General features: G+C 37.4%; 1 protein-coding gene across 2 annotated transcripts in view; it reads left to right on the plus strand.

Moving 5' to 3' along the window:
• Window positions 1–25844, plus strand: part of PIK3CB (phosphatidylinositol-4,5-bisphosphate 3-kinase catalytic subunit beta) — a 193288-nt gene that overhangs the window by 135757 nt on the left and 31687 nt on the right. For both annotated transcript variants that reach the window (XM_082839733.1, XM_082839734.1), the window contains 4 exons: window positions 10586–10774; window positions 14885–15006; window positions 18227–18370; window positions 19627–19726. In XM_082839733.1, coding sequence (XP_082695859.1) covers window positions 10586–10774; window positions 14885–15006; window positions 18227–18370; window positions 19627–19726 — 555 coding nt within the window. The remainder of the gene's footprint in view (window positions 1–10585; window positions 10775–14884; window positions 15007–18226; window positions 18371–19626; window positions 19727–25844) is intronic.

A 25844-nucleotide genomic window follows, 5' to 3' on the forward strand; every position in this document is an offset into this window, starting at 1 on the left:
GTACCATTTTGAGTTTATTTTTGTATGTGGTGTTAGAGAATGTTCTGATTTAATTCTTTTACATGTAGCTGTCCAGTTTTCCCAGTGCAACTTATTGAAGAGACTGTCATCTCCATTGTGTACTCTTGCCTTCTTTGTTGTAGATTAATTGACCATAAGTGTGCGGATTTATTCCTGAGCTTTCTGTTCGGTTCCATCGATCTATGTGTCTGTTTTTGTGCCAGTACCCTGCTGTTTTGATTACTGTAGCTTTATAGCATAGTCTGAAGTCAGGGAGCGTGATTGCTCCAGTTCCATTCTTCTTTCTCAAGAATTGTTTTGGCTTTTCCACAGGCTGTCTTCTGCTTTACCATTAGAGTTCTCAAAAATTTCAGTAGCCTTTCATTGCAAATTATCTGCTACTACAAATACTTTAAGAGTACAGTTGACCCTTGAACAACACAGGTTTGAACTGTGTGGGTCCTCTTAAACACAGATTTTTTTTCATTAAATAGGTACTACAGTACCACATGATCTGCAGTTTGATTGAATTCATGGATGCAGAACCTTGGGTACAGAGTATCAACTGTAAAATTATACATAGGTTTTCGACTGTGCAGGTGGTCTGCATCCCTAATCCCCATGTTCAAGTGTCAAGCGTAGCTCTCTTTAATGAAATAAGTTTATTATAAGTATACACTTACCAGCTTGTCTGGCAATTACTGAAACATATAATTACAGTTTAAGAAATAACACTTATATAGGCCTATCTTCATTCTCATGCCTATTTTTAGTTACCTTTTATTAGTCTTAATATTGCTCCTTGAACATCAGAAGCGTAAATTAATTTTTATTATTTCTGCTGTGCTACTGCTACCTTACCTAAATCAGAGAGTTCCCTCCTTACTGACAATGCAATATTCTTGCCCGGATTTTTTTTTTTTTTTAAATAATCCCATGTTCAAGACCTTCTTTGTGGTATGTGGGATCTTTTTTAGCTGCGGCATGTGGGATCTTTAGTTGTGACATGTGGGATCTTGTAGTTGCTGCATGTGGGATCTTTAGTTGTGGCACGCAAACTCTTAGTTGCGGCATGTGGGATCTAGTTCTCTGAGCAGGGATCAAACCCAGTCCCCCTGCATTGGGAGTGTGGAGTCTTAGCCACTGGACCACCAGGGAAGTCCCTCTTGCCCAGGTTTGATGTACTTTTTTTTTTTTTTTTTGGTGGGTACATTAATAAATCGTGTGAAACCAAAAATGAAAGTTTTTAAAATAACTGCCACTTACCTTTCTCGCCCAGAGATAACTATATAAACAGTTTAGCTTTGTGTGTAAACATCTATATATTTTAAAAATATATGAGATCTTTATATATGTAGTTTCGTCCTTTTTCATGTAACGAATTTTATGGATCTTGTCATGTCTGTATGAAGAGCTCCACTGCTCTCTTTATAAAGCCTTGTTTATATTTCATGGCATTAATTATTGGTAGCCATTAGTTATTAAATATTCATACCTCTACTGATGGATGTTTTACTTATTTCTAATTATTTTCCACTGAAGCTGTGTTGCAGTGAATACTTTGTACATCTTTATATACATGTCTGTATTTTGTACGATGGATTCCTAGAAATGAAATTATAGATTGAAAGGTATGTCCCTTTTTAATAAGAATTCTGCCAAATTGCATACCCTAAAAGAGTTAAAATTTACAACACACCCACACTGTGAACATAAAAATGGTGGCACATTATTTTAACTTGCATTCTTTTCTTATTAGTCAGGTTGGAGTTTGTTTCTGTTTTCTTTTTAAAATTTTATTTATCTTTTAAAAGATTTCTGTTAATTCCTTTTTCATGGCTATAATGTCACCTTAGTTCTCTCTGAGGAATTAAATAATCTTGTTTTTGAAGTGGTCTTGCTTCTGCTTTTGACATCTATCTATCTTCATATGGGTTTTTCTCAATATTTGGTGATTCTTAGTTTAGCTCTTTTGTACTTGTGACTCCCTGGTTGTTTGCTTATTCGCTGTAATCTGTGTTCAATATCTGTAAGACTTAGGGTAGACTGTGCTGAAAATGGGTCTCCTGTATGAAGATTTCCATACCTTCTGAGATCAGGTGGCTCCTTATGACTCAGTACCCATGCTCCTCACCTCAGTCTAGGGCTGATCCCATTGCTGTTTCAGCTCAGCATAAACAGAGCAAGGGGCATGCCTGACCAAAGCAGCTGCTCCATATGCAGATCCTGTGATAACTCCCCTGACGATTCCCCCTGGCCTCCTCTCATCCCTTGTATCCTCTGATTCTGAGCTGGAATGCCTCCTGGAACTGTGTGTTTCACTACCGCTTGAATCTCAGCAGATCTGATCCCTGATGCTATCTACTTTCTCTCATTAAAGGATTCCTATGTTATGCATTTTCCCTTGTATCCTAGAACTGTTACTGATTTATATTTTTATATTTATTTATTTATTTGGCTGCGTTAGGTCTTAGTTGCAGCCCACGGATCTTCGTTGCAACATGCGAGATCTTTTGTTGTGGTGCGGGCTTCTCTTTAGTTGTGGTGTGCGGGCTCAGTAGTTGCAGCATGCAGGCTTAGTTGCCCCGCGGCATGTGGGATCTTAGTTCCCCAACCAGAGATCGAAACCGCGTCCCCTGCATTGGAAGGTGGATTCTTAACCACTGGACCACCAGGGAAGTCCCACTGATTAGTATTTTTAAATACTTAAGGCACTTCATGGTCTTTTGAATGAAAGGAATGAAGAGAACTAAGTTCTCATTCCACTGTTTAATCCACTTTCATGTATATGCCAAGAGCATGTTACATTCCTTAATAAGATCATGGTAAGTTGACTTGTTGAATTGTGTGTACATTTATAGGTATATATATATATTAAACATGTATACATATAATATGTACACACATACAATTTATTTTTGAATTTACCAACACCTTACTAAGGAACTTAAACCTGCTCTTGGAATTAAAAAAATTTTTTTTAATTGTGGTAAAGTACACATAAAATTTACTGTCTTAATCATTTTCAAGTGTACAGTTCACAAGTGTTAAGTATATTCACAATATATTGTGAAGTATATGTTAAGTATATTCACAATATATTGTTATGCAATTGATATCCAGAACTTTTTAATCTTGCAAAATTGAAACTCTGTATCCACTAAACAATTCCCCATTTTCCCTTCCCCTCAGACTGTGACATCCACTGTTCTACTTTCTGTCTCTATGAATTTGACCATTCTAGAAACCTGATATAAATGTAATCATACACTATTTTATCTTCCTGTGACTGGCTTATTTCACTTAGTGTAATGTCTTTAAGGTTCATCCATGTTATAGCATGTCAAAATTTCCTTCCTTTTTAAGGCTGAATAATATTCCATTGTGTGTATGTACCAGATTTTGTTTATCCATTCATTCATCAATGGACCCTTGGTTCGCGTCCACATTTTAGCTATTGTGAATAACGCTGCTATGAACATGAGTGTACAATATATTTTTGAGATGTTGCTTTCGATTCTTTTGGGTATATACCCAGAAGTAGAATTGCTGGATCATATGGTAATTCTATTTTTCATTTTTTGAGGAACTGCCAGTGTTTTCCACAGTGGCTGTACCATTTTACATTCCCACCAACTGCAAAAGGATTCCAGTTTTTCCATATGCTTCCCACTACTTCTGTTCTTTTGATGGTGTTAAGCCTAATAGGTGTTGGCAATTTTTTTTTTTTTTTTTTTTGTCTGCATCAAGTCTTAGTTGCGGCACATGGGATCTTTGTTGCTGTGCACGGGCTTCTCTCTAGTTGTGACATGGAGGCTCCAGGACACGTGGGCTCTGTAGTTGTGGCGTGAGGGTTCCAGAGCCCATGGGCTCTGTAATTTGCGGCACGCAGTCTCTCTAGTTGAGGCTCATGGGCTTAGTTGCCCCCATGGCATGTTGGATCTTAGTTCCCTGACCAGGGATCGAACCTGCATCCCCTGCATTGTAAGGTGGATTCTTTACCACTGGACCAGCAGGGAAGTCCCAGTGTTGGCATTTTTTTAAACAGGTGGTTGCCAAGGATCGTGGGTCTGTAGAATAGAAAAAAATGTGATCTTTGTGAATTATGATTATTGAATTGGCAGCTTTTGATCTTCCTATCCAGTGGTTCTCAACCTGAGGCTGTTTTGCCTTCAGTGGGGCATTTGGCATTGTCTCAAAATTTTCTTAGTTATCTCAAGTCATGGGAGGTTGTTTCTGGCACGTAGTGAGTAGAGTTCAGGGGCTGCTAAACTGTCTACCATGTACAGGACCATCCTCCTACAACAAGATAGCATGGGGGCTGAGAAACCAAATCTTAATGGCTGGATTTTGTTAATGAAGATGATGACTCAGCCTTTAGTTCAGAGGTTCTGGGGATCTACCTAGAATGTTTTCTTAGTAGAATGATTTGGGGTCTTTACAGCCTTCAATTTTAGGGAAGGAAAGAGCAAACATTTTTTTAAAAATTTCAAACTCACTGAAAACTTGGGAGAAGTGTACGAAGAATTCCCATACAACTTTCATCCAGCTTCCGTAACAGTTAACATTTTACCACATTTGTTTTATTGTTTTGAGTGTGTATATTCAGTTCTTTCTGAATCATTTGAGATGAGGTGGCATACATCATGACATTTTATCCTTTAATTCTTCAGTGTATATTTCCTAAAAACAAGGACATTCTCATAACTAACCAGAATCAATTCATAAAAATCAGGAAAATAATATTGATAGAGTTCTGTTGTCTAATGCACACATTCCATTCATATTTAGCCAGTTGTCTCAATAATGTCCTTTATAGGTCCAGGATCCAACTCAGGATTACTTGTTGCATTTCTTTAACGTGTGTTTAGTTTTCTTCATTCTAGAATAGTTCCTCAGTCTTTCCTTATCTTTAACGACTCTGATGTTTTTTAAGAATACAAGCCGGTTACTTTGTAGAATGTCACTCAGTTTGGATTTGCCTAATGTTTTGTCATGATCAGATTCCAGCTACGCATTTTTAGCATAAATAGATTGAAGTGGTAGTTTGTTCTTACTGCATTTCACTCAAAGGCAAACAATGTCAACCTGTCCTATTACTGTTGACGTTAATTATTATCACTTGGTTAGGATAGTGTCTACTAGGTTTTTCTACTGTAAAGTTAATAAGTAAGTAGTTTGTGGGCATATTTTGAGACTAAGTAAACATACTGTTTCACATCTAACTTTCACCCACTTGTTTTAATATTAATATATCTTGCCTGAACCAGTATTATTACAGTGGTTTGCTGTGCTGATTTTCAAATTTATTTTCCTTTTGGATTTGTTAGTTGACATACCATAGGGTCGAGGTTTTTCTTCTCCCCCATTTATTTACTTACTTAAAAAAAATATTGGATTTGTGATTTCTGTTTTATTTAATGACTTATAATTAGTAACTGTCATTAATTTTGATGTTCAGATTTTACCTAGATTTGGCCAGTGGCAACCCATTCATGTTCCGTCTTGAGTCTTTTTGACATGTCTTTATCATTCTTTGAGCGTTTCCTTCTTTCTGGTACAACAAAGTGTTCCAAGGCTCATCTGGTATTTTCTCTACCCTAGCTTTGGATTCAGTCATTTTTCCCAGAAGATCTGATTCCTTTTACTTGTTAAAAGTATTTAGAATCCAAGTTCTGGGCACTGGGTATGCTTATTACCCTTGGCATGCAGTTGCATGTAGGCCTTTTCCTGAAACAGAACTAGGTAGTATGTGTTTGACTGCATACTATTTGAGCATATATAAGCACAGAGATATATTTCTTTGTCTGTTAAAAACTATGAATCCAATTTGGATTCACCACCACAGGATTTTTTTCTAGCCTCTGCTTTAACATATTTTAAATTACCTTTTCTGACAGTGAGAAGTCTGGATTCCTGTGAACCTTAACATATTTACTTATTTGCTCAATCCTCTGTAATCAATCTCCCAATCATATAAACATCTTCTCAGTCTCTTTCCCACCAGCCCTGACTACATGGGCTGTCTCATCCCCAGCTGTGTGTTGGTCAGTCTGGCCAACACGTAGTTAATTCCATCCTTGACAAGCACATGGCTAACACGCTGTTTTGAGTTTCTAGCCCCTCTGAATATGACAGATGAGTTTTCCAGGCCCACCACCCCAGTAAGGAATGGGAAAGAGCCATAGTCTTTTTTTTCATTTGCTTATGGCAAGATATATATGTTGTGTTTTATTTTGGTTAGTAATCACTATTATATCATAATGTGTATATAATTATGAAAAATCTAAACATAAAAACAAAGCAGAGAATATAGGTGTTAACTTTCATTGCTTTTTACCACTATTTTAACGCAAGCATTTTAACATGTGTGTAAGTTCATCAGTTACACTACAGTGTAATTTTTCATTGCTGATTGTTTTGAGTTTTGTAAAAGGATGTAAGATTCTGTGGGTTTTTTTGGCTTACTGCCACATTTCTGGTAGTTGTTTACCTTGGATTTATCCAGTGCTGTGCTTTTCATAGCTCAGTAAACAATCACACTACAATTATACAGCTAACCCCCTGCTCTTCCCTCTTCATTTATTCCTAGGTCTTCAGGATATTTACTTACAGTAGATCTGTAGCATCTAATTTTGATCCATGAAATTACAGTAGTCTGCTAGGTTTTGCGCTATTTAACCTAACAGCAGTCTGCCTTTCTCCGGCATGAACAATTTATACTTTTTGTTGTTTGCAGTAACAGGTTTCACTTTTATATGTAAGTGTAGGAGTTACATTTTCAAATTCTGATAACTTCTCATGATCATTTTGCAAAGAAAAAAGAAACTCAGTCAATTTTGTAAAATAAAGCATACCTTTTTAGATTGAGGCTCTGAATATAAAACTGTAATCATACATAGAGAGAGACAGTATGTGTATGTGAGAGAGAGTGTGTGTGTGTGTGTAAGACTTTATTTTTGCTAAGAGCATTTTAGACTCACAACAAAATTGGGAGGACCGTACAAAGATTTGCCATATATCCGTGCCCCTGCACATGTATAGCCTCAATCATTATCAACATCACTTACCAGAATGGTACGTGTATTACTAAGGATGAATCTACATTAATACATCATAACACTCAAATGTCCATAGTTTACCTTAGGTTTCATTCTTGCTGTTGTGCATTCTATGGGTTTGGGCACATGTATAATGACATATATCCATCATTATAATATCATACCAAGTAGTTTCTCTGCCTTGCAAATCTGTGCTCTGCCTATTCATTCCCTCACCCTACCTTCTATCCCTGGCAACCACTGATCTTTTTATTGTCTCCATAGTTTTGCCTTTTTCCAGAATGTTGTAGTCAGCATCATTTTACCTGTAGCCTTTTCAAATAGGCTTCTTTCACTTAGTCATATGCATTTAAGGTTTCCTACATGTCTTTTTGTGGGATGATAGCTCATTTCTTTTAGTGCTAAATAATATTCCATTGTCTGTCTGTATTACAGTTTATCCATTCACCTACTGAAGGACATCTTGGTTGCTTCCAAGTTTTGGCAGTTTTGAATAAAGCCAAATAAACATCCGTTTACAGGTTTTTGTGTGGGCATAAGTTTTCAACTCCTTTTGGTAAATAGCCAAGGGGCATGATTACTGGATTGTATTGTAAGAGTATGTTTAGTTTTGTAAGAAATCGCCAAATTGTCTTCCTAAGGGATTGTAGTATTTTGCATTTCCGCCAGCAATGAATAAGAGTTGCTCCACATCCTTAGTAGCATTTGATGTTGTCAGTGTTCTGGATTTGGGCCATTCTAATAGGTATGCAGTCATATTTCATTTTTGTTTTAATTTGCATTTCCCTGCTGACATATGATATTAAGCATCATTTTATATATATATTTTTGCCAACCGTATATCTTATTTGATGAGGTGTCTGTTCAGGTCTTTAATCCATATTTTTTTGTCTGGTTGTTTTCTTGTTGTTGAGTTGTAAGAGTTCTTTGTATATTTTGGATAACAGTCCTTTATCAGGTATGTCTTTTTGCAAATATTTTCTCCCAGTCTGTGCCTTATTGTTTCATTCTCTTGACAGCGTCTTTTGCAGAGCAGATAATTTTAAATTTAATGAAGTCCAAGGTATCAATTCTTTCAATGACGGATTATGCATTTGGTGTTATAGGTTAAAAGTTATTGCCAAACCCAAGGTCATCTAGATTTTCTCCTGTGTTCTTCTAGGAGTTTTATAGTTTTGCTTTTCACGTTTATTTTTATCTAAGTCCGGTAGTGTTGGTCCTTCAGCGTTGTTTGTTTTATTTATTTATTTTTTGCGGTACATGGGCCTCTCTTGGCTGCGTTGGGTCTTCTTTGCTGCGTGTGGGCTTTCTCCAGTTGTGGCGAGTGGGGGCTACTCATCCTTGTAGTGTGCAGGCTTCTCATTGCGGTGGCTTCTCTTGTTGCAGAGCATGGGCTCTAGGCGTGCGGGCATCAGTAGTTGTGGCTCACGGGCTCCAGGGTGCAGGCTCAGTAGTTGTGGTGCACAGGGTTACTTGCTCCGCGGCATGTGAGATCTTCCCGGACCAGGGCTCGAACCCATGTCCCCTGCATTGGCAGGCGGATTCTTAACCACTGCACCACCAGGGAAGTCCTTGTAGTAAGTTTTAAAATAAGGAAATGTGAAACCGCCACCAGGGAAGTCCCTCAACCTTGGTCTTTCTTCTTCCATACTGTGTTGACTATTTTGGGTCTTTTGCCTTTCCATATAATTTTAGAATCAGTTTGTTGATATCCACATAATAACTTACTGGGATTTAAATTGGGTTTAAATTGAATCTGTTGATATTAAGTTGGGAAGAACTGACAATATTGTGATTGTCAGTTCATGGATAAGAATATTGACAATATTCTTATCCGTGAACATGGAATATATCTCCATTTGTTTAATTCCTTGATTACTTTCATAAGAGTTCTGTAGTTTTCTCATATAAATCTTGTATGTATGTTGTTAATTTCTTACTGTTTCCTTATTTTGGGGTGCTAATGTAAATATTATTGCATTTTTAATTTCAAATTCCGCTTATTTATTGCTAATACATAAGAAAAGGATTTACTTTTATATATTGACCTTGTATCCCACAATTGCTGTAATTGCTTATTAGTTCCAGTGGTGGTTTTGTTGATTCTTTCATATTTTCTACATAGACAATCATGTCATCCTAATTATTTTTACATATGCATATACTATTTTGAATCTCACTACTTTAGAAAATTAGTGATATGACTTTTATTTATTTTAATGTTTATATGAAATCCCAGTTAAAATAATTTCAAGTACAAAATAATATGCTAATGGAACATAAATCCTTACAGAATCTTGTCAGATAATTCTGGAGATTTTTTTGTGAGGATGGGGGATAAGGAAGGGATATGCTTTCGCCTAAATGGTTTAGTTTTTCTTTAAGTATGGGGAAATGTACCTTTTTCTTTTCCTTTTCTTTATTTAATAAATTTCTTTTATTTATTATTTTTGGCTGCATTGGGTCTTCATTGCTGCGCGCGGGCTTTCTCTAGTTGCAGCAAGCAGGGGCTTCTCTTCATTGCGGTGCGCTGGCTTCTCATTGCAGTGGCTTGTCTTGTTGTGGAGCACAGGCTCTAGGCATGCAGGCTTCAGTAGTTGTGGCACACAGGCTCAGTAGTTGTGGTTCGTGGGCTCTAGAGTGCAGGCTCAGTAGTTGTGGCACACGGGTTCGTTGCTCCACGGCATGTGGGATCTTCCCAGACCAGGGTTCGAACCAGTGTCCCCTGCGTTGCTAGACGGATTCTTCACCACTGCACCACCAGGGAAGCCCCCCTTTTTCTTTTAATGTTAGTGTAATTAAGAGTCTGGATCCAAAATATAGTATGGTCCATTTTCTTTATTTTAATATATTCTTATAAGGATTGGGAAAGAAAATGGGATAACTGTATTTTTTTTATGTTTACTTTTAGCCAAGTTTCAGTCCTTACTCTAAATGTTTTAATGCCTCAGAGCCAAGAAGGCACCTATTAACTTTTTTTAAAACTATAAATTTGGTTCATCTTTGATTTTGCTTTTTTCTTTATAAAAATTAAAAAAGGAAGATGAGAAACTCAGTTCAAATAATGACTTCTTTTTAATCCAAATTACAATTCTGCCACCTAGTGTTTGCATACGGATTTTTTAACAGTATTCTTTTTTCTTTTAAAAAACTGAGAATAATTTTTTCCTTCATCCTTAGCTTACTAATTTAATATTCAGTTTAGTAAAAACTTTAAAAGGGGTATCCAACTTTTTACGGAATTAGATTGTTAATATCTCAAATTTTAAAGCTCATAAATTGTTGAAAAATTCATTGTGTAGTTAACCCTTGAACAACATGGGTTTGAACTGTGCAGATCCACTTACAAGTGGATTTTTTTCAATAAACAAGCACTGCAGTACTACGTGAACCGTGGTTGGTTGAATCTATGAATTTCGGGATTTTCTCCTGCTTGGGGGTTGGTGCCTCTAACCCCTGTGTTCAAGGTCTGCCCGTGATGTTTACACAGTTTTGTTCTGTAATGAGTAATTTTACTTCCTTAGAGTCGAGGTGGAAAGAAGTTTCTTGCTGTACTGAAAGAAATCTTGGACAGGGATCCGTTGTCTCAGCTGTGTGAGAATGAAATGGATCTTATTTGGACTTTGCGACAAGACTGCAGAGAGAATTTCCCACAGTCATTGCCAAAATTACTGCTGTCAATCAAGTGGAATAAACTTGAGGATGTTGCTCAGGTAACAAAAGATCATTTCTGTAACTCCATTCAGCAGTATATGTTACTTTGTTGATTTCGTGTAAATTGTCCTTTCCTATATAGGTATGTTTCCAAAGGTTGGGTAATTTTCTGCAGGAGAAATTTTGAGGTTTTCAACTCTTACATATTCTGGTCTAAATGGTAAACCAGAAAGTTTTAAGATTTCAAAATCCCAGATTCCGGGTAGGTTTTCTATATCTTTTACTAAAGATAATTAAGACTTAGGTCTTGGTGTAATCATCTGTAATTACTACCAGCATGTGGTAGGTTCTGGGCTACTTCTAACAGTTTCATCAATGAACTCCAAGGTTTTAATCTTAAGACCTTTTGCAGTGAGTGTCCTAAAATGAATATGTATTGTTTGAAAATTACCTCTATTTGTAAAAGTTAACATTTTAGATCATAAGCCATTCAGATCAATTTTACTGTTTATTTAAAGTTGGTCAGTGTTGATGAATATTTGTCTTTAAGCAGAAAAGCAAAGGGGGAACAAATGTTTGATCCAAAAAAGCCACCAAATTTTAGCTACTTGATTTAATTTTCAAGACTATGTGAAAAAGCACTGGCATTATTAAATTCACTTGGTTATCAGTGCTCTACAGAAAGATTCTTGAAATTATTTCTTAATCAGAATGAATACATTTGGCATATTAAAATAATGTTATTCACCTTACTTGAATTCAACTGATCTTTTAAAAATTTTTCTTGTCTTATTAAATCTATAATGACTTTAAAAATTTAGTCAAGAAATGTATATTTCTTTTAATCAGGTATATATTTTTTTAATCTTTGATTTTATTGTTTTACTTCGTAAATTAAGTTTAGAAAGTATTTCTTTTGAGTTTATTCCTAGGGTCTAACAATTTTTTTGGAATCATGTTACAAAATTATATGATGTGCCTTGTTTAAACTGGTTACACAGACCACATGAAAATTAATTACTCTGAAAAGGAACTATTTTTGTCATCTAGATAGATTTTAATTGTTCTGACACAGTTGTCTTCTAACCATTTATTTATTTAAATTCAAGGTTAGTTTTCTATGAACCCCCCCTAATGGTTGAATATAAGCATTTTTTAACTGGCACATTTGCCTACTTCTCAATGAATAGCATTCATTTCTAAGTGCCTATCCAAGAAATGCATCGTATTATTATTTTGCATATAATTAGAATAGAAAAAAATTTCTTGCTGTTCTCTTAAGATATCTGAGAGGGAGGTTTTGTATGTCAACTGTCAGAAAATGGAATGAGACAATTCAGGCTTAATATTTCTTTATTCGAACCCCAGGGGCAGAAATTTTTACACTGAGGAGTTTAGTTTACTATACTTGTCTCATTTCCATGAGTAAATCTAAAGCATTGTTTTCAGATATAACTTAACTTCCTCCATTGTGGTAGAAGAAAGTCTGTAGTGTAACTTAATATTCTTATAGAAAAACCTAAATGTGTGTAAGGAAGTATAGGAAGGCATGAATTTCACGATCCTAATCCCCCCCTTTAGTAGTCTAGAAAAGAAAATCAACGGAATAAAAAGTAATGTGTTTTGGCTTCTCCCCCAGCCCTATCCCATTGCCAGTTACACTGAACTGGTATAAGAGAATATAAACTGTATTTTCAATGAATTGACTACCTAAGAGAAGTGGAGAGTCAGAACCTGGTGCACATATTCTGCAGGCATATGCCACTGGTGAAAATTCTATAGAAGGGTAGCCTCCCATTAATCCACAGGAAAACATTCTGTTGGCATACTGCAGAAGGGGTTTCAATAGTCTCTTGCAGCAGACAGGTAATTAATTAGTCAGCACTGCTTTCACTATTTATATGGCTGAGTCAGATTTCCCTTCCCTGTTTGCTTCCATAGCTTTCTCCAAACTGAAGAGATGAGTTTTGGTAATTTATTTAATTTTATGTTTATATTATTGATTTAATAAGTTAATAATCTTAGCAAAAGTTATAACTTTTCAATAGTAGGGCTGTTTTTAACCTATACCATAGTTGAACCTCTGGTATTACATAACATTATCTATCCTTTACAGTATTGTTTTTGTGGAGCAGTGTATATTCCACGTGTTAACTGGGGATGCTAGGAGGTTTTTTTTAGCTATCATTTCAGACCCTCAAGAAACAGTCCCCTTTATCCATAAGGAGGAATACTAGTCCATTAAGGCCTTGGGGAAAGTGGGCAGGGAGCCCCATCAGTGATAAAACGTGGGGTGATGTAGGTGTTTCATATCTTTAAAGCAGTATTGCTCAAACTTTTGTTCAATTATTACACTCCTTAGGACCCTTTTTACATATTTTCCCCAATAGCCCCATCCCCATGGGATTTTGATACCACAGATAAGTGTATGTTTGCCTATGTAGTGTATGCATATATGTACTTTGTATATTAAAAGAGCAAGTATAAGACAATCTTTTTATTCAGTACAAGTTTAAGAATAATTGAACCAAAATTTAAGGTAAAGGTTAAAATGTAAAAACTAACATTTTGTTGTATTTGTTGAATAACTGATGTAATTCATTATGTAAATTGTAATGTATCACATTTCATATCCATGTTAGTAATTTATGTAAATATATATTAAAAAGGCAATGCAGTCAACTTTTAAAAATTACTCAAAAGGGTTATTTTTTCTGCTAATGTAAAATAATTGAAAATTAATTTTTTAAAAATTATATCATTAGAGAACTTAACTTCTAAATTTGCTTCATATGAGAAGATACCTTTTAACTTAGCTGCTAGATACTCATTTAGATATTGACTTTTGAGCACTTGACAAGTTAATGAGAGGTTGAATAATTTGGAGAATTAAAATAATAAAATGTAAATTATTTTTATGTAATTTTCAAAGCCCAGGTCTCTCGCAGATGCTCAAGTGACAAACGACAAGGCAGGCAGCAGGTACTGCAAGCCATCTCTTGCAACATGACTTTGAGATTGAGCAGGCAACTGAGAGAAAAGCCTCCAACCATTGCCATCTATTTGCCATATTCTTGTAGCTCTCATCTTGCATACATTTTGTGTTTCTTCCTTGGACTTGATGTCAGTGCTACATAAGTGATACCCAAGAAAACCCAGCAATATAAATCAGATATTAAGGAATAAGATTTTGTCCGAGAAGGTTGAGCTTTGGAGGGCCACAAATCATAATTATCAAAAAATGTTTTGCTTTCCTCCATAACCACTTTTCTTCCCACTTACCATCCCTGATAAGAATGTAAGCTATAAATATATCAAAACCATGAGGAGGAAGGGACTCTTCCCAAAATTGACCCTTAAAAAAAAATCAACCCTGATGAGTCTCACTGTGTTCTGATGGGAGGCAGGTAAGAATCCTTTCTAGAGATTTGGGTTTTCTGGAACTAGGGTTTCCAAAGATGTGGCCATGTCCACCTGAACCCACCCTTCACCAGTACTCCCAGCTCATTCCGCCATGGGATTCTTTTTTATCCTATATCTAGGTCATTTCTAAGCGACATCTGTAAGTGGGAAACTGGCTGTATTTATCTTGTGTATATAAAATAACTAGGTACTGTGATTTAATGGATTTAAACATGTTATAGTCAATAAAGTTTTGTAAAGTGATACTCTTAAAAATATTAAGAACTAAAAGTAAACTTCCTCAAGATAATTTTATGTTGTTATAATGCACTTTTTTATATGTAAATTGCCTTTCATTAGTTTGAGCCTTGCAGCTTATATTTGTACTTTGAATTTGACCTTTAAGTATTTCTTGATTATTTCCCTCTGCTGTTTCCCCTCTCCCCTTCCTCTCACCTTTCCCCCTACCTTCTGCCCCCATCTTTTTTTCCCTTAAAAAATTATTTAATGATTGTAGAATTCATATATTCAGTGTATCATTCTACCTCCAGGTAAGTACATAATAGCTTTTTCACTTGCTTACCGATAGAATCTTTCAACAGAGACAATCTTTATTAATCTGTATTAGCAACAGTGGATTTTTGAGGCCTTAGTAACTGCAAGTATGCTTCTCCTTTCTTTTGACCCATCTCTGCTCCTGTGTACCAAGGAAAGGTAGATTACTTTTCTCTCCTATAATTTCTGAACCAGTTTCAATTTTTAAACAGCTTCAGGCACTACTTCAGATTTGGCCTAAACTGCCCCCCCGGGAGGCCCTGGAGCTTCTAGATTTCAACTATCCAGATCAGTACGTGCGAGAATATGCTGTGGGCTGTCTGCAACAGATGAGGTATCTCCTGCAGGAGGCTTTTTTGGGTCAAGGAATAACGTGTGGGTGGGAAGAGAAGTTGATGTCTGCTTGAATGTCTTGTAAGAAAGGAAAAGGATAGGAATGACCGAGTTCAAAGCATCTGTTCCCTCCTTCCTCCCACTCTCTCCCACAGTCTCTCCTGTTTTCTCCCCCCACCCGCCCCATCTCCTCCGATCCTCCCCGACTCTCGCTCTCTCTCTCTCTCTCTCTCTGTTTTTTGTTTTTTTTGGCGTGGCTGCCTCGCATGCAGGATCTTAGTTCCTGACCAGGGATCGAACCTACGCCCTCTGCAGTGGAAGCGTGGAGTCTTAACCACTGGGCCACCAGGGAAGTCCCCACTCTATATGATAAAACAAAAAAGCAAGCAAAAACTGCATGGGGTGGTCCCCAAGAACACCCTCAGGTTCCATGACTTACTAGGAGGACTCATAGGACTCAGCATATAGTCACCCTTGGCTAAGATTTATTACATAAAAAGTATACAGAGCAGTACTGGCAAAGTCTGGAGGAAACCAGGGAGATGCTTCTAAGAGTTCTTTCCCAGTGGAATCGCACTGAATACACTTAATTCCCCCAGCAACAAGTTGTGACAGCACACCTGAATACTGTCTACCAGGGAAGCTTGTTACAGACTTGGTGGCCAGGGTTTTTTTTGCGGGGAGGGCAGTGCTAGTCACATGAGCACCCTCTGCCTAGCATATTCCCAAATTCTAGACTCCCGGAACAAAAATGCGTGTTGAGCATAAAACATACTGTTTGCAAAAACAGTTTAGGCATAGTAAGCCACTCTTATCTGTTAAGGTGGTGGGAAGCCTTCCGAAATCTACATTCCCAGATGCCGGTCAAGGGCTAACCTTGTAAGCATGCTTTATCAAAGGATAGCAGTCAGGCTTGCTCCTCTGTTAACTCTTTTCTGCCCATTACCCACAATTAAGAAATGTTAATATTTTTTCTTTTTTTAAATGTTAATATTTTTGACTTTTTTTAAGTTTGTATTTTATTTATTTTTTTAAACTTAAAAATTTTTTTTTTTTTAATTCTTTCGCTGCATTGGGTCTTCGTTGCTGCGTGCAGGCTTTCTCTAGTTGCAGCAAGCGGGGGCTACTCTTCACTGCGGTGCGCGGGCTTCTCATTACGGTGGCTTCTCTTGTTGCAGAGAACGGGCTCTAGGCACGCAGGCTTCAGTAGTTGTGGCATGCAGGCTCAGTAGCTGTGGCTCACGGGCTCTAGAGCACAGGCTCAGTAGTTTCTGCCCACGGGCTTAGTTGCTCCGCGGCACGTGCAATCTTCCCGGACCAGGGCTCAAACCTGTGTCCCCCAGATTGGCAGACAGATTCTTAACCACTGTGCCACCAGGGAAGCCCTAAGTTTGTATTTTAAAGCAATTAACGTTACAGCTAAAGTCCTCATAGTTTCCTTACTCAATCCTGATTATTTTCACTTCCCAGAGGCAACTGTTATCACGAATTTGGTGTATATCCTTCTATACCATAATTTTCTGTTTTTACCACATTTATATATCTATAAAATACAGATATGGGATAATATTGTACCTTTAAAAATCACACAGCTGTGTCTTGCCATATATATTGTTTTACATAGTTTTTTTCCTTTATTCAACATTAGGTTTTTGAGGTCAGTCTCTCCTGTTACATATAAATGTAGTTTATTCCTTTCACTACTGTGTAATATTCTTTCATAGAAATGTATCGTATTTACTCCATTTCTCTATTGAGGAACATTTTAAATTTTCTCAAAATTTCCCTCTTAACAAACAATGCTACAGTGAACATGCTTGTACAATCTCTTTAGGGTAGTACATGTGTGAGAATCTATGGGATTTCTTGGATGAAATGTCATTATTGAGACAGTCTTAGACAATGGGCATTTTCAGGTTTATCCATTTTCTTACTAGCCTCAAAATGAGGGGTTATACCATATGGTCATTTGAAAAACAAAAGTTCTCAGAAAATTATGGATACTGTGATACATTTTTTTCCTTTTCTTCTTTTTAAAATAAATCATTTATGTTTTAAATTGTGTGCTCTCCAAAATAAATTATACAAACTCTTTAACAGTGGTTATTTTGGGGGAGTGAAATAAGAAGTGTAAGGAAAGAGGAAGCCTCTTCTTTTCTATACTTCTATCTTTTACACTACTTATAGATTTTATAGTGGGCATGGATTTTACAATAAACTTAAGATGGTTTTATAGATAGTTTTAAAAAATGAGGCTCCCAGTTGTTCCTCAGTCTCTCTGTTTGCATTGGAGATCTGAAGGGGAGGGGCTACCTGGCCCCCCTTGGACTGAGCTAAGTGTTTTTCTTAAATATATTGATCCCTAGGAGGAGATTGCTGTGATCCCCATGTTCCATATAGGTAATTCTAATGTGTCTTCCTATGTTAAATTTTCTGGTATGAGGTTTTTTCTGGTGTATAGTATCCTAGGTTTCAGTCCCAGGTCAGTATCCTAGGTTTCATTCCCAGGTCTGCTTTAGACTACTGCTTAACCATTTATTGTCCAAGACTATAGTCACCAAGTAGAGGACTTGGGATGCATATCTTACCTGACTACTGGAATTGCCTTTGATGGGAGTGTGTTTACATGTGAATGGTTTGGAGATGGATACAAAATAGAGAGCCCGAACATTAATTAATTCAGCTCATTTAATTACAATAGTATGTCAATTCAATGAATCCATTCCCACTTACAAATACACTCTTTATCCTTCAAACTATTTGAAGATTTTAATTGTTCATTCATTTTCTGGAGCAAAAATTACTTAATCCCAATGATATGAAAGGAAAATAAGTGGAAGTACTGATGGAATTTGTATTTTAAAAAGCTGGTTGGTTGACTGAGCACGTAACTTTTTCAGCATGATCAGAAAACTATTACCTAATTTTATTATAACTCTCGGCTGATTATAAATACAATCATCAGTTGTATAAACCTAGTTAACTTAATAAAAATGCCCCATATATCTGTTCTTTGCTCCTTTTCACTCTTCTGCACATCAGAAATTCTCAGCTTTTCTTATGTTATTGTAACAGTGAAACAGTGAATGTAAGTGTGCCCCAAGCTTGACCCAAAAGAACCATTGTGTTTCAGTAAGTTAGTATTTGATAAGTTTGATAGGAATGGGTCTTTTTCCAGCACCGATTGTTGAGTGACTTACTGTGTCTTTTGTTTTTTTCAGTGATGAAGAACTCTCTCAATATCTTTTACAGTTGGTGCAAGTTTTAAAATATGAGCCTTTTCTTGATTGTGCCCTCTCTAGATTCCTCCTAGAAAGAGCACTTGCTAATCGGAGGATAGGGCAGTTTTTATTTTGGCACCTTAGGTAAGTCTTTTATATTTCAAATCAAATCCACCACGTGCTTTTGTAAATATTAACCAGCATAATACAGGGCATGTAGTAAAACAGTCTAGCTGCTTTAGTTGTTTCTGAGTCATCCATAACATTTATGCTTTCTTGGTATCTACTCCTATTTCTTGATACCCAGACTCTCAATTTTCATGATTTGGCAAAGTAACTGAGATAAGTGTCCCTTTATGCCTCCTTGATTTATAACTGAAATTAATAGTTTTTATTATGATAATTATTATAATTAATAATAATTATTATTATAATGTACTGCTATTTTCTAGTAAAGTTTACTTATTGTGTTAATATTTTTGGACTAAAAACGTACTTATTGGGTAGTGGTATCATCATTACTACTATTGCATAAATAAAGATTTTAAAGTTTTCCTATAACAACAGCAACTTTATTTTTAGCTTCTTTATTAACTAGGTCATTTTCAGAAATACATGAATCTTATTAAACCAAGTTTATATAGGAGTAAAATAGGGAAAGAGAACTAAAGTTCTTCTGTTGCCTAGGAAGGTTGTCAATTCCTCATTTCTCACGCTATACTTGGACATTTGTGATTTTTTTCCATCTGGACTTCAGAGTACTGAAGCTAATCATTAACAGAAAAAAATAGCTTTTCTCCTTTTTGGCTAAGCTTCTTAAGGAAAATAAGCTGTATAGTATTTTGATGTTAATTTTAGGAGTTATATTTCTGAATCTTGATTTCTTTATTATCCATAGTTTTTCCTTTCTTGTTTTTAACTTGTCTTCTTTTCTCATCCATTTCAATCTTCTTATTTTTAAATCCCTCAAGGAATAACAAAATAAGGTATTCCTTCCTTTTTCAAATGTGTACACCATTCTTTAAGTGAAAAAAAAAATCACATAGAAGCTAATTGAGGGATTAGCCAATTGTGTGATCTGAGTCAGATCTGTGTTTCATCTGAGTTGTCTGTAAATTGGTAGTATTACCATTTCACTCCAAAAAAACAAATAAGATGTGATAACTTTGGATTTCTAGGAGTAAACAATTAACTAATGATAAAATCACATATCTTTTTGAACTGTAGTGTTTAAAGAATTAAAAGTTGAGCATCCCATCTGTGATTGTGTACAAGATGATGTGTTCTCCCTTTCTTTGATTAGCATAATAAGTTAATTTCATAATAGAATAAAGAAGTCAGTATTTTTATTTGGTGACCTGAAGTGTTTGATAAATCTTCATAATATTAACTTTCTGCAGGTCAGAAGTGCACATTCCTGCTGTTTCAGTACAATTTGGTGTCATCCTTGAAGCATACTGCCGGGGAAGCGTAGGTCACATGAAAGCGCTTTCCAAGCAGGTATCAGCTTATTTTAATCTTCATGTTCACTTTGTCACATGGTATTTGATAAATTGTGTCATATGCTAGTTCTCCTATCACAGTATTTCATAGAAATTTCAATAACTGAACCCAGTTAATACATTTTTAATCAAAATGTAAGCCAAGAAATGAAATTTCAACAAATTCAGCAGAATATTATTAATTGAATGCTATCTGAAAAATTAGGATTCCTTATAGTATTAACACCATGCCTTAAATTTTAGTAGGAAATACCTATTTAGACATGCTTAACAATGGATTTGATGGTAACAAAGATTATGAAATCTTTAGATGCTGTTTTTCCATACCCCTGAGTTACTCTTTCCAGTTAGTATAGTATTTATGATTCATACGCTCTGCCATTTGTTTTAAACTGAGATATTTTGACACCTAAGTTTGTCGGTGTTACAGCTTCTAGAATTCAGAATCCTCAAGCTGCTTTTTCAAACTATATATACATGCCTGAAATTGTGATGCTCTCCCACATTCCCTCATTTTCTTCCTAGGCCTTCATTTTCTAATCATTTCAGGTGATGAGTTATTAGTGATACTAATAGGTGAGATATTAAATGCTTACTGTATGCCAGGAAGTATACTAAGTGTTTAAAGTATGCTATTTTACTCTCCTAATAATGTGCCACAGTATTTACTGTTACTGTCTGGATTTGACAAGGTGAAAAAACAATCTCTCCAAGAGATTAAGTAACTTGCCTAAAAACCCACAACTATTAAGTAAAAGAGTAAGTTTCAGACTTAGCTCTCTGTCCAACTATAAAACTAAATCTCTTTTTATTATACCGGGAGTTTTCAAACCTTTTAAGCAAAACATCTCTTTTTTTTATTTTATTTTATTTTTTTTTTTGCGGTACGCGGGCCTCTCACTGCCGTGGCCTCTCCCGCTGCGGAGCACAGGCTCCAGACGTGCAGGCTCAGTGGCCGTGGCTCAGGGGCCCAGCCGCTCTGTGGCATGTGGGATCTTCCTGGACTGGGGCACGAACCCGTGTCCCCTGCATCGGCAGGCGGACTCTCAACCACTGCGCCACCAGGGAAGCCCAAAACCTCTCTTTTTTAAATCAAAACTCAAAGATAGATCCATTTTACAAAATAGACAACAATGTCATTTTATCAGTATAAATGTATCTTTGAAGCTAAAATAAAACATAAGCCATTAAACAGAATCATGATGCTGTTTTATTGAACACAGAATTTCATCGGGCGTTATTGTTGACAGTTGTCTCAGTATCCAGTTGTGTATTTTATTTTGGAGATAATCCTGACTTATACCTCTAAGTAATTACAAATAGTAATGGTTTTTAAAGAGCTTTCTTGCAAATGAGAAACATAACCTTGGCCCAAGCTTGATTTGTTGGTGTCTTCTTGGTCCCCTGAAGGATGAGATGAGAGCGTTTCTGCCGTCAGGTAAAGCAGCCCTGTATTAGCTTCTTAATGCTGGAATCCTTCATTGACAGATAGCAACGATATGCTCTTGTTCTCTAGCAATAGTTTTACCTAAATTGAGTATTATCTAACATAACTCAAGAAGATTTTTTAAAATGGTTTAATATATATTTACTCAGAACCTGCTATATGCTAGGGTTTGTGTTGCTGTTGGTGATGTGAAGTCATATTAGCTATGTTGCTGTCATCAAGGATTTTATATTCCACAGAGTAGGTACACAAATTAGTGATATTATGATGGCAGTGTTATTAATGGTAGTATTATGTATGGTAGCAGAAAAAAGAGGCACATATTCTAGCTTAGGGCATTAGGCAAGAGGTCACAGTGCAGGTGACACTTGTTGTGGGTTTTGATGATCTGGTTAGCTAGTTGGAGAGTGTTGTAGTCAGTGCTCTACAGAGAGACAATTGTGTTTGTGTCTATATAGAGAGAGTGAAGGCGGCAGGTGGGTGAGATTGAGATTTATTATAAAGAATTGGCTCATGTGATAATGGAGGCCAAGAAGTCCCAAGATCTGCAGTCAAGCAAGCTGGAAATCCAGGAGAGCTGGTGTAGTTCCAGCCTGAGTCTGAAGGCCTGAGAACCTGGAGAGCCAACAGTATGAGTACCAGTCTGAAAGCAGAAAGACTTGACACCCAAGAAGAGCCATTGTTTCAGTTCAACTCTGAAGGCAGGAAAAGAACAGTGTCCCAGCTCTAGGCAGTCAGGCAGGTGGAATTCCTTCTTTCTTGCAGGAGGGTCTGCCTTTTGTTCTATTCAAATGTTTGGATGAGGCCCACCCACATAAGGGAGGGCAATCAGCTATATTCAGTCTACCTATTCAAATGTTAATCTCATCCAGAAACACCTAGAATAATGTTGGTCCAAGTATCTGAACACTCCGTGGCCCTGTCAAGTTGATACGTAAAATTAGCCATCACAGGTCAACTTGGCATCCATATGTAGCTCCTTAAACCCTTACTTAATCTCTAAATAAAGCCAATAACAAGGTCAAAATTCCACCTAACATGATACAAGGAGGCTGAGTACCACCAATTACTCATTAACTTCTTTCTCAGAGGAGGAGATAATCTCCTTGAGTGGCGTTTGTTCTTCTCCTTAATTCCCTGTAAATTAAATAGTATGTTGTAAAATTAATAATACTTAAATATTAAGATTTAAGTAATGATATAAAGTTAATGTATCTTATGTTACATGTTAAGGGAATAAGAGTGAGAAGGAAACAAAGATATTTGTTATATATGTGTGTATATGTGTGTGCATACACCCATATTCATAACAAAATAAGATATTAATGACAGTCCTCATTTCTGTAACTGATCACGTGGTTATATCTGGTATTTATCACTACCATCTTCTAACCCATCCTGTATTCCCTTTGTCTTCGGCAAGCACCTCAGTTGGTTGTGTTCTTTGCATGCTGGGATGACCTAAAGCTTCATTCTTGAAGAGTCTAGGCCATTAGTAGTCCTACCTGGATTGACTTGTAATTTCCCATTGATCTTAATCACTGGACTTGGTAATACTAAGAGATCACCTATATTCTAGACATACTCTTCCCTAATTTCTGGTTTGCAGTCAGGATCAATCATCCTAGCCAGCACCATAATGTACTTCTTTGCCTGTTGATCCAGAAGCATGAGGAGCCCAAAATGGCTGGGCAGGAGTCTTACCATCCAGTTCAATGGAATTGTTGTGTCTCCCAGTAGAATCATTCTTCTCTCTGTAACTAAGACCTCTGTGCCAACAGAGCATAAGATCTCAGGAACAGGAGGCAAAAATTTTGTTAGTGGGTCATTAGGGGTAATAGTGAGAGGGTACTACTTCCATTTTCACACCTTCATGGACCTGTGAATCCTGGCTATTGGAGAAACAGCATCATATATTGGATGCTGATTCAGAGCATATACAGCCTTCTACAGAACCTTGCCCCAGCCCTGCAAGGTATTCACATCTAGCCAGCACTGTAATTGTCTTCAAAAGGCCATTCCACTGTTTTATCAAGGCAGCTATTTCTAAATGGTAGGGAACATGGTAAGACTAGTGAATTCTATGAGCACGAGCCCATTGCTGTACTTTATTTGCTGTGAAGTGAGTTCCTTGATCAGAAGCAATGCTATGTGGAATGCCATGATGGTGGCTAAGGTGTTTTATAAGTCCATTGATGGTAGTTTTGGCAGAAACATTGTAGGCAAATTCATATCCAGAGTGTTTGTTCCAGTAAGAATAAGGTACTGCCCTTTCCAGAAGGGAAGCAGTCCCATGTTATCAACCTGTCATTCCATAGCTGGCTGATCACCCCCAGGAAATGGTGCCATATTGGGCGCTCAGTGTTGGTCTCTGGTGCTGGCACATCAGGCACTCAGCAGTGGCCATAGCAGGTGGGCTTGGTGAGTGGAGGTTCATGTTGCTGAGCACATACATAACCTCCATCCCTGCCACTGTTCTCCATTGGATGGTGACCAGGTTGGCTGAGGAAAGGCTGGCTGGTATACATGGAATGGGTCATCCTATCCACTTTATAAAAATCTTCCAAGGTTAAACTTTGGTGAGCATACAGTGGAACAAAAATATCTTTTATTTTTTTGCCCATTCAGAGAGGTCTATCACATACCTCTTCCTTAAATTTCCTTGTCACTAGTTTTCCAATCATGTTCCTTCTAAGTCTCTGACCAGTGTTGGTCACAGCTCGTGAATTGGTATATAATTGCATATATGGCCATTTCTCCTTCCAAGCAAAGTGAACAAACAGGTGCACTTTCTGAAGTTCTTCACACTGGGAGTATTTCCCTTCACCACTGTCCTTCAGGAATGTTCCAGAAGGGGGCTCTAGTACCACAGTTGTCTACTTTTGTATGGTGCCTACCTATTGTAATCCAATAATCTGTAAACCACAGTTAAGTCTTCTCTTCCTGTGTCAGCCGATCATAAGGAACTCCCCATGAGGCCATGCTGCAGGATAGGATAGAGAAGGTAGTATAACAGGAGTGAGAAACCACAGACATTTGGGCCACTTCTTCATGTCACTTGTGCCTTCAGGACCCGATTGGGCCCAGTCTCGTATATAACCACGTTCACTTGATGATGGAGTGCCCTGTGCTTGCCCATCTTTATGTGTGGTGGGTCAGATAACACCTGGTTCATGACAGGCAGCTCAGGTTGCATGGTTACTTCATGGCCAGTGGTTAAGCGTTGTCTCTACTGAAACCCAGAAGCAAGCTAAGAGCTGTTTCTCAAAAGGAGAGTAGTTATCAGTAGGGCATGGTAGATTTTGTTTTTCCCCAAAATCCTAAGGACCTGTGCTGTGATTCACCTATGGAGCCTGCCAAAGGCTCCAAATAGCATCCCTATATGTCACTGACAGGTCTAGCACCATTAGGTCTGCTGGATCATGTGGCCACAACTTGCATGGCAGTTTGGGCCTGCTGCAGAGCATTCTCTTGTTGTGGGCCTCACTCAAAACCGGCACCTCGGGCTTCCCTGGTGGCGCAGTGGTTGAGAGTCCGCCTGCTGATGCAGGGGACACAGGTTCGTGCCCCGGTCCGGGAGGATCCCACATGCCGCGGAGCGGCTAGGCCCGTGAGCCATGGCCACTGAGCCTGCGCGTCCGGAGCCTGTGCTCCGCAACGGGAGAGGCCACAAGAGTGAGAGGCCCACGTACCGCAAAAAAAAAACCAAAAAAACAAAACAAACAAACCGGCACCTTTTGAGGTGCTGGGTCACTCCGTAAATAGGCCAGAGTGCATGAGGAATATGTTGCCTCCAGAATCCAAAGAGGCCCACTAGGTGTTGTACCTTATTTTTGGTTGTAAGCAAATAAATTATTCTTCACCTTAGAAGGGATATCTTGACATGCTCCATACCACTTTAACCCTAGAAGATGCACTGAGATTGAAGGCCTCAAAGTTTTGTCGGATTTATTTCCCACCTTCTAACAGACAAATTTCTTTAAGTCTAGAGTAGTTGCTACATGTTACTTACTAGGTTCAGTCAGCACAATGTTATCACTGTAATGGATCAGCATGATATCTTATTGAAAGGAAAGTCGATTAAGGTTCCTGCAAGCTAAACTATTACATAGAGCTGGAGAATTGATGTACCCCTGAGTTAGGACAATGAAAGTGTATTGTTGGCCTTGCTAACTTAAGCAAATTACTTATGGAGGTCCATATTGACACATACGGAGAAAAAAAGCACTTGTCAGATCAGTAGTTGCATACCATGTATCAGGGGGTGTGTTTATGCAGTGCAACTACATCTGGTGTACCACCTGGTTAATGCTGTAACAATCCACTGTAATTCTCTAAGAGTCATCTATCTTTTGCACAGGCCAAATAGGCAAGATGAATGAGGATGTGATGGGAATCACCACCTTACATCTTTCAAGTCCTTGATGATAATACTAATATGTACAGTTACTCCAGGAATGTTTTTACTGTTTCCTTGGGAAGAGACAGTTGTAATAACTTCCACCTGGCCTTTCCCATCATAATAGCTCTCACTCCACGGGTCAGGGAAACAACATAGGGATTCTACCAGCTCCTGAGTATATCTATTTCAGCTATGCATTCCAGAACTAGAGAAATAACCACAGGATGGACTTGGGCCCACCATGGAACAGATTTGTGCTAAAACTCC

The sequence above is a fragment of the Leucopleurus acutus genome (genome assembly GCF_964270905.1).
Source record: "Leucopleurus acutus genome assembly, chromosome: 5".
Taxonomy (NCBI): domain Eukaryota; kingdom Metazoa; phylum Chordata; class Mammalia; order Artiodactyla; family Delphinidae; genus Leucopleurus; species Leucopleurus acutus.